This window comes from Procambarus clarkii, chromosome 35, assembly GCF_040958095.1.
Source record: "Procambarus clarkii isolate CNS0578487 chromosome 35, FALCON_Pclarkii_2.0, whole genome shotgun sequence".
Lineage (NCBI taxonomy): Eukaryota > Metazoa > Arthropoda > Malacostraca > Decapoda > Cambaridae > Procambarus > Procambarus clarkii.
The window spans coordinates 35,252,480-35,262,479 of record NC_091184.1 but is presented as its reverse complement, the minus strand read 5'-3'; the positions used below and the strand labels follow the sequence as shown (position 1 = coordinate 35,262,479).

General features: G+C 44.9%; 1 protein-coding gene across 4 annotated transcripts in view; it reads right to left on the bottom strand.

The window, feature by feature from the left end:
• The window catches only part of LOC123750456 (5-hydroxytryptamine receptor), a 136,144-nt gene that overhangs the window by 790 nt on the left and 125,354 nt on the right, over positions 1–10,000 (bottom strand). For all 4 annotated transcript variants that reach the window (XM_069336313.1, XM_069336310.1, XM_069336311.1 and 1 more), the window contains 2 exons: positions 5,571–5,680; positions 1–2,025 (listed from right to left, as the gene is read on the bottom strand). The exon at positions 1–2,025 is cut by the window's left edge and continues 790 nt beyond it. In XM_069336313.1, coding sequence (XP_069192414.1) covers positions 1,200–2,025; positions 5,571–5,680 — 936 coding nt within the window. In that variant the 3' untranslated portion in view covers positions 1–1,199. The remainder of the gene's footprint in view (positions 2,026–5,570; positions 5,681–10,000) is intronic.

Sequence of the window (10,000 nt, the reverse complement as noted above, 5' to 3'; positions counted from 1 at the left end):
TAGTGAACATGAGCAGGAGTGAACATGAGCAGGACTGAATGTGAGAAATGGGGTAAATGTGAGAGGCAAGTGAATATGCTCTAAAATGATAGTGAAATGAGTTCTGTGTTTACCTTTTACGTGACATGCGATCATACACTTTTTATGATATGAAACCCAAGTGAAAATGAGGCGAAGTGAAAGGAAAGCAGCATTTATCATGATAAAGAAATGATCTTAAAAGTGAATATGTGTTACACAGCATGAGAAAGACATGATATGAGAGTGAGCGATAATGTGTAGTGACCAGGAGGACAACTTTGATGAAGGTGAAGATTAGAGAGACTGTAAGGTGAAAGTGAAGAGAATCCCAATTGAAATAGAAATATAGATCAAAATGAAAGGAATATCTCCACCAAGAAATATGGAAGGAGGAAACGAAAGAGAGAGAGAGAGAGAGTGGAAGACAACATAACACGTTTATCCCTGTTCACATACGCGTTACACGAGAACAGTGAGACAGATGAGCAACACAGCGCGAGGTGCAGCAGGTGTTAATGAAGTCAAAATCACAGGTGCGAACTGGAACAATAAACTATTTTTAAAGAACAGGTACACAGGTATGGTATTGTAAGGTACAGATAATGCACCAGTGATCTTCATATCACCTTTGTTATTAGTACAGTTCATTGACATTGTTCACCGAGTCTCCACGCGAACACTGATTATATATATATATATATATATATATATATATATATATATATATGTCTAGGAGCAAGTATGATTGTCGAGGCACCGGCTGAAGCAAACACATGTATACAGGTGTGTGGCTGACTTGTGCCAGATATCAACTGTCCAAACACACGTATTTACAAACGTTGAGTGAGTCTCTTACAGAATTACAGCACCATAGATAATACAAAGTTCATATAACCTTAGAACACAGACGCCAGAAACTGTACAGAACTACATAGTAGCAGAATAGTTTGGTTAACTTGAGAATGTGGATGTGGTGCCGTGGGGAAGGGGGGCCGCCGCCCCTATACCGAAGAGGGGGGCGACGGCGGCCCACACTGTGAACCGCATGCGGTTCACAGCGTGGACTCTGTGATGGGTGGCAGGCTGGCCAGGTGGGTGGCAGCCGCTAGACCCAGGGTGGCAGTAGGGCAGAGGGCCCGCCCCCTGCCCAACCGCCGTCCCCCCGGCACCACGCTCTGCTATGACCGCGTGAACCTCACCGAAGAGAACCGCGAAGACTGCCGCTGGAAAGCCCTCTTACGGCCGCACAATATCCTCTTGAAGGCGTTGCGGAACTCCGGACTGAAGACGGTGTAGATGATGGGGTTGAGGGTGGAGTTGAAGTACCCCAGCCACAGGAAAGTGGCGATGAGATAAGGGTTAAAGTTGCACGACACGGTACAAATGGGCATCAGCACCGCCAGGATGAAGAACGGCAGCCAGCACATGACGAAGGCGCCTGTGATAATCCCCAGCGTCTTGGCTGCCTTTCGCTCCTTCCGCGACTCGAATTCCCGCCGCCGCAGGTGCCGCGGCACGACCTGCGAGGCTGCGGCGCCTGCGGCAGCTGCCCCCGACGTCGAATCCTCTCGACTGCCGTCAATCGGATGGCCGTTGAGAGTGCTGCCATTAGAAGTCTTCTCCGGCGAGGGCTGCGACGACATCCTAGTGAAGGTAGTCGTCTCGCTGATGGTGACGGGGCCGCGGCAGAGCGCAGACTGCGCATTGGTGCCAATCTTCCGCCTAATGCGCTTCCGCGCCGCCTGGTACACGCGCCAATAGAGCACCAGAATCACCGCCAGCGGCAGGTAGAAGGACGTGATGGTCGCGAAGATCTGGTAGCCCAGGTCCTGGGATATGATGCAAGTCTTATTGCGGAGGCGCTCGTGCCAATCAGGATCCTTCCAGCCCATCATGGGGGCGGCGGAGATCAGGAAGGACACCGCCCAGATGACGGCGATCATCCCGCCCACCCGCCGGGGTGACCTCTGGTGGATGTAGTCGACGTTGGTCACCGCCCAGAACCTGCGGGACAACAGTGGACTCAGTCACTGGTAAGTCAGGTTAGGTGGCAGTATATTGGTCTCAACATCTACATTTGTCACACATTTGTAAACATCTGGTAGATCACACACATTTGCAAACATTTGTATAGCCAGGTGGATAAGAGATAAGGTGGTAAAGGCTAGGGGGAGATCGAGAGGGAAGGGAAGGGACGTGGGGCGAGGGATAGACATGATGGTGCAGTGAATTTGCATGATATTAGTGCCCTTCATGCTATTTGTGTACAGGTTCAATGTTGAGTGTATTGACTTGCGAACAATTTTTGATTTGGACCTAATGGTTTTGCTGTAATTTGGAAGTGAAATAAGCCGTTGAGGCAAAAATCTCTTGACAGGAGATTTAGGGGAGCAGTTTCATGGCTTTACCTTCACCAGATCCTCAGGGTGAGGAGAAGGGGTGGGATTAATCAGGGGGGGGGGAAAAGCGCCAAGCCATTACGACTATATAGCACTGGGAAGGAAGGGGGGTCAGGATTAGGATTTGGGGAAGGAATGGTGCCCAAGCACTTAATAGACGGTCGGGGATTGAACGCTGACCTGCATGAAGCGAGATCGTAGCTTTACCATCCAGCCCAAGTGGTCAGGCAATTTTGTGTGTGTGTGTGTGTGTGTGTGTGTGTGTGTGTGTGTGTGTGTGTGTGTGTGTGTGTGTGTGTGTGTGTGTGTGTATGTGTGTGTGTGTGTGTGTGTATGTGTGTGTGTGTGTGTGTGTGTGTGTGTGTGTATGTGTGTGTGTGTGTGTGTGTGTGTGTGTGTGTGTGTGTGTGTGTGTGTGTGTGTGTGTGTGTGTGTGTGTGTGTGTACTCACCTAATTGTATTCACCTAATTGTGCTTGCGGGGGTTGAGCTTTGGCTCTTTGGTCCCGCCTCTCAACTGTCAATCAACTGGTGTACAGATTCCTGAGCCTACTGGGCTCTATCATACCTACATTTGAAACTGTGTATGGAGTCAGCCTCCACCACATCACTTCCTAGTGCATTCCATTTATTAACTACTCTGACACTGAAAAAATTCTTTCTAACGTCTCTGTGGCTCATCTGGGTACTAAGTTTCCACCTGTGTCCCCTTGTTCGTGTCCCACCCGTGCTGAAGAGTTTGTCTTTGTCCACCCTGTCAATTCCCCTGAGAATTTTGTAGGTGGTTATCATGTCTCCCCTTACTCTTCTGTTTTCCAGGGATGTGAGGTTCAGCTCCTTTAGCCTTTCCTCGTAGCTCAATCCTCTCAGTTCCGGGACGAGCCTGGTGGCATACCGCTGAATCTTCTCTAACTTTGTCTTGTGTTTAACTAGGTATGGACTCCAGGCTGGAGCTGCATACTCCAGGATTGGTCTTACATAAGTGGTATACAGGGTTCTGTGTGTGTGTGTGTGTGTGTGTGTGTGTGTGTGTGTGTGTGTGTGTGTGTGTGTGTGTGAGTGTCTCTTGAGTGCTTGCAAAATGTATCTCTCTTGAGTGCATGCTTATCTCTGAGTGAACACGTGTACGTGTGTGTGTGTGTGTGTGTATGTATGTGTGTGTGCGCCCGCGCGCGTGTGTGTGTGCTACTTATGCCTTGAGAGAACACAGAAAGCTGACGTTGTTCCAAACACTCTTCTTTATCTATCAGAAACTCAGCATTAAGAGACAAACACGTGATCAGTGCGGCTGTTGTAGCCCTCCCCTTGTTTGTCATCCATTGTTCGCGCTGAGTAAAGCTGTATTATGACTAGCAACTTGGGAATTTATCGTAAAATATAACGGGATTGTTTTATTCCGTCATTCATTACGTAAATTGGATTCCACGGGCTGAGCTAGTTGGGGGGATGGGGGGGGGGGTGTGTGAGTCAATGTTGATGGATGAGGGTGTATTGGATGAGAAAGAAAAAGGGAAAGGGGGGATGGATGAGGGGGGGGGTGTGTGATGAGGCTGGGTTGCATGACAAAGAGATGGATGAGGAAGAGTTGGATAAGAGCGAGTTGGATGACGGAAAGTTTAAAAAAATGTATATCTATCTGTAAACATGTACATTGAAGTGAAAAATATCAATTTGATTAATATGATATTCAATTTAAACACAATAATATGTAAGCCTAGTTTATAGGGATCTCCTGATATGGCATTGTAACATTCCATTAATATTAAAAAACATAAAATATATGAAACAGTATATATATATATATATATATATATATATATATATATATATATATATATATATATATATATATATATATATATATATATATCAAGGCTTTAAAAAATGAAAAACTAAGTTTTAGTTACAACTTGCAGTCACCTTGTTGAATGAGGACTTAATCAGTTGTGACTAATTTATAGTCACAACTGATTAAGTAATCTAAATAATTTATAGTTTTTATGCCAGCCAAATACTCTCACAGAAAGCCAGAATAAAATGCCATGATTTAACTATCCTTAGCAATTCTGAAATGAAGACAGTGGTAAAAAAAATCAAATCAAAATGTATTTAATTAAACATAAACTAACATTTATATGCAAAGATTCAGGAAGTTGAGAGTGGAATTGAGAAATAGATTACGCTGCGTCCCCGAGGAATTTGCAAACGGTATTTGTCGACGAATAAGAAAACCCATCAATTTGCCAAGATAAAGATGATTATTTTCTTCTAGGGGGGACATCTTCCCGCCAAACACACACCGAAACTACGACGTTGCTACAACGTTCGAACTAATTTTAACACCTCCTAACCAGTTAAAACAACCAATATAGCAAGTTGTAACAACGTTCTAATACGTCATAAATACGTTAAGCCAAGATGTAAGAACTTTATTACAATTTGTAACAAGCAGAAAATAAAGACAGTTACGGTGTGTGTTTCCAGGGTTAAGTTTTGATAATAAACACAATATTTGTATAAAGTAAGAATCGTAAAATAAGACCTATTGAGCTTTATCTCTGCTGGCAAATATGGTAAGTTTGACCAAAGACTTATAGAGGGGGGAATAAATGGTTTGTATGAAGGTCTGTGAGTGTTATGAGGGCGGCAGAGAGGCCAGTCAGCTATGAAATTAATTCAGTCTCAGTTTAACAATTTTCGGGGTTAATTAAAACAATGTGAGAGGCCATGTTGAATATTCCTTGATTCTGCTCAACAGGGATGCAAGGGTTGATGGCTGCAGATTCCATACGATTGTTTTTAATGTTATTATTTTATTTAGGTGATGAATTTGGTGAGTTTTTCATCCCTGAAGTCAATGAGCTGTTGCTCCTGACCCCCTCCCCCCCGCCACCCTGTGATGTTGATGCTATCCACACAACATCTGAAGACCTTCAAGGTGACTAAACTCATCATTAAATAAAACAGCATTAAACAAAAGCGCATAGAACCTGTGGTTCCACCGAACACTATTGAACAAAACGAAGAATAACTCCTCTTAACTTTTATAGTGTTGAACACCTAACACTTGATTGATAAAGTGTTAGTTTGGGTGGTTTAAAGATTGGTAAGGATGGTAAGGCCTGCAGAGGGGCGGCGTTGTAAGACCTACCTGTCGAGGGCGATGGCGACCAGATGGAGAATGGACGCCGTGCAGCAGAGGACGTCTGAGGCCGTCCACATGTCGCACAGCTCAGGTCCCAGCGTCCATTCCTTGCTCACCTGACGGAGACAATGACTGTTAACTTCTCACTGCTCGAATATCTGTCTCTCTCTGTCTCTCTCTCTCTCTTTCTCTCTCTCTCTCTCTCTCTCTCTCTCTCTCTCTCTCTATCTCTATCTCTATCTCTCTCTCTCTCTCTCTCTCTCTCTCTCTCTTTCTCTTTCTCTTTCTCTCTCTCTCTCTCTCTCTCTCTCTCTCTCTCTCTCTCTCTCTCTCTCTCTCTCTCTCTCTCTCTCTCTCTCTCTCTCTCTCTCGGCTTCAATTTGGTAACTCTGAATTTTTCGGACATAGTTCATGTTTTGATTGTTCAAATTAATATATAATTAAAGTCGTTGTTAGGTATGGTAAGGTAGGGTAAGGTAAGGTAAAGTTAGGTTACGTTAGGTGATGTAAGTTAAGGTTAGGTTTGGTTTGGCTAGGTTAGGTTAGGTTGGCTTGGGTTTGGTTATGTTAGGTTGGGTTAGCTTGAGTTGAGTTGGGTTAGGTTATGTTTGTTTAGGGTAGGCTGAAATGGATTAGGTTATTATTGGTTATATTGGGAAAGATTAGGTTATGTTAGGTTGGGTTACATTCAGCAGATTTTAATACACACACACACACACACACACAAACACACACACACACACCAAATCCAATGGAGAATCGACATATTCAAAACATGACCTGCATTTGAAGTCCCTCTCTAAGGACCCATAAGCCTCCAGCCGCCGTCAATATCACACTGACTCTAAGATATAACACCTATGACTTCCCAGCTGAGACAAAGAGGTCTCGCCAGTACAGTTAACGACGCAGGCGGATAATGGATGTAATGGGGGGAATAGTGAGAGCTTCCCTCATCTTTGTTAACTCGAGAGTAAAGGGGTTGTGAGGCGTGAGGGAGAGTGATGGCGTTACCTAGATGGAGTTGGGGTTGCGTCTGCTCCTAAGCTACGTCATTCCAGTTATTGGAATAACTCCGTTTGTTAATGTTATCTATCGTACTTTAATTGGTAATAGGTTTATAGAGTTTACAGCTCCTCTTCTGACCCCTCAGTCACGGGTTTTCACCCAACATGTGTTTCAAAACATCTGCCCCCGCCCCCTTTCGTACTTCAGGTGTTCATCTCTGGCCTTCTGGCCTTTTGGGCTAGTTTTCGCGCTTTGAAAATGTCCTTTTTGTTCACTCTATTTTTCGGAACAATCTTTGTTGTATATCTCGGAATATTTTCTATTGAATTTTGTTTTTCAGATCGAGGTTCAAGCCCAGATGTGTACCGGCGAGAGTCACATGTGCTGAACACATGTGCTGGACACATGTGCAGGACACATGTGCTGGACACATATGTTGGACAAGTTGCTGCGAAGGCGTCTTCGTCGACGGATCTGAAGGCTACTCTGATATTTGCAAGTTTCACATATGCGATAACATTGTTTTGTTAGGATGACCAAACCACAGATGTCAGAAAGTGGAGAGACGGCAACGTTTCGGTCCGTCGTGGACCATTATCAAGTCGTATGTGAGGCTCGTTAATCCAGCGGTCCAGGTCGGACCAGAACGTGGTGTTTCGTTCACTTTCTGACGTGTGGTTTCGTCCTCATATCTTCAGCCTTGTTATTGTGCCTCGTCGTCTGCATCGTCTTGCTGTGGTGTTATTTGGCATGAAGTTGAGTGTCTTGAATACTCTCAGATGTGTCTCTATATTGGCTTGAGAAATTGGTTATCTTATACACTATAATTGGAGGGGTACCAGGCGTTGCCCGGGTCTCTTTTCTCCTCCCTCTTCATTACCTCTTCCTCTTTACTAATCTCCCTACTCTCTCATCTCTCTTCCCATCCCCCACTCTCCAATATTCTCTCTTTCTTACCCTCCTCTCCTTCTCTTTCTCCCCTACCCCTCTCTCCTAATCTTCCTCATCCATCTCTCTTCCCCCTCTCTTCAGATATCCTCCCCCTCTCTTCCTGTCTTCTCTTCAAACATCCTACCCTTCTCTTTCCTTCCTTCCCTATCTCTATCTTTGTCTCTCTCAGTGACACCCTCTGTCTCTCTGACATAGTGTGTTGTTGTCTGTTTGCCTCTGTGTTTTTCTGATTGACTTTTGGTGATTCCCCTTAAGCTGTCATAGCACAGTGGCCAGAAACAGTTCAGGGTAACCCAGATGCAGCAGCTGGAGTGGGGGCCAGATGATCCCTACACAACACACAGGGCAACTGTAAATGCAAATTGGTATTGAAAGCTTCCTGTACTGTGCAATTGTGAATATTTTATAGTTCCCGAAGTGGATGCTTGTTTCTGTTGTTAGAGAGTGTGGGTGTATGGTGTCCTATGACACACCTAAGGTACAGAGTGTGGGTGTATGGTGTCATATGACACACTTAAGGTACAGAGTGTGGGTGTATGGTGTCCTATGACACATCTAAGGTACAGAGTGTTGGTGTATGGTGTCCTATGACACATCTAAGGTACAGAGTGTGGGTGTATGGTGTCCTATGACACACCCAAGGTACAGAGTGTGGGTGTATGGTGTCCTATGACACACCTAACGTACAGAGTGTGGGTGTATGGTGTCCTATGACACACCTAAGGTATATAGTGTGGGTGTTTGGTGTCCTATGTCACACCTAAGGCACATAGTGTGGGTGTTTGGTGTCCTATGACACACCCAAGGTACATAGTGTGGGTGTATGGTGCCCTATGACACACCTAAGGTACAGAGTGTGGGTGTATGGTGTCCTATGACACACCCAAAATACATAGTGTGGGTGTATGGTGTCCTATGACACACCCAAGGTACATAGTGTGGGTGTATGGTGTCCTATGACACACCCAGGGTACATAGTGTGGATGTATGGTGTCATATGACACACCTAAGGTACAGAGTGTGGGTGTATGGTGTCCTATGACACACCCAAGGTACATAGTGTGGGTGTATGGTGTCCTATGACACACCCAGGGTACATAGTGTGGATGTATGGTGTCATATGACACACCTAAGGTACAGAGTGTGGGTGTATGGTGTCCTATGACACACCCAAGGTACAGAGTGTGGATGTATGGTGTCCTATGACACACCCAAGGTATATAGTGTGGGTGTATGGTGCCCTATGACACACCTAATGTACAGAGTGTGGATGTATGGTGTCCTATGACACACCCAAGGTACAGAGTGTGGGTGTATGGTGTCCTATGACACACCCAAGGTACAGAGTGTGGATGTATGGTGTCCTATGACACACCCAAGGTATATAGTGTGGGTGTATGGTGCCCTATGACACACCCAAGGTACAGAGTGTGGGTGTATGGTGTCCTATGACACACGTATGGTACAGAGTGTGGGTGTATGGTGTCCTATGACACACCTAAGGTACAGAGTGTGTGGGTGTATGGTGTCATATGACAAACCTAAGGTACAGAGTGTGGGTGTATGGTGTCCTATGACACACCTAAGGTACAGAGTGTGGGTGTATGGTGTCCTATGACACACCCAAGGTACAGAGTGTGGGTGTATGGTGTCCTATGACACACCCAAGGTACAGAGTGTGGGTGTATGGTGTCCTATGACACACCCAAGGTACAGAGTGTGGGTGTATGGTGTCATATGACACACCTAAGGTACAGAGTGTGGGTGTATGGTGTCCTGTGACACACCTAAGGTACATAGAGTGGGTGTATGGTGTTCTATGACACACCTAAGGTACAGAGTGTGGGTGTATGGTGTCCTATGACACACCTAAGGTACAGAGTGTGGGTGTATGGTGTCCTATGACACACCTAAGGTACAGTTTTTTTTTTGTATGGTGTCCTGTTACACCCCCGTCCCCCTCTAGCCCCAGTTACTGGGTGTTTCCTCAGGGTGTAATGTGACACATCCCTGTTACGAGGTGCAACTCCAGGATGCCATGTGACATGTGTCAGAACACAGGGAACACAGAGAACACAGAGAAATCACATTAACGTGATATAACAATGAACAAATCCACAGGAGAAAAAAATGGCTGTGTATGGCGTGATAAGAAGTCATTACGCCATATCTTTGGACTGGAAAAATTCTCTGGTGGATGAAATATACTTTAAAAAATATACCTACTCAGAAAAATACATCAGATACAATGTGAAACAATCTATTTTTTCCTCTATGTATCTAAGAGCTCTTCGGGTTGTTAGTCCAGAATTCTTAGATGAAGAATTTAAGAATTTTGATTCTATTGGTCTCAAGCTTTGTTATCCACTGAGGTTTTTTTGGAAGTTTGCTGTAGCAAAGCATGTCGTACATATTATAATAATATATGCTGTGAGAAAATTGGGCCAAAGAATGTATTATGTTTACCATATTTTTCT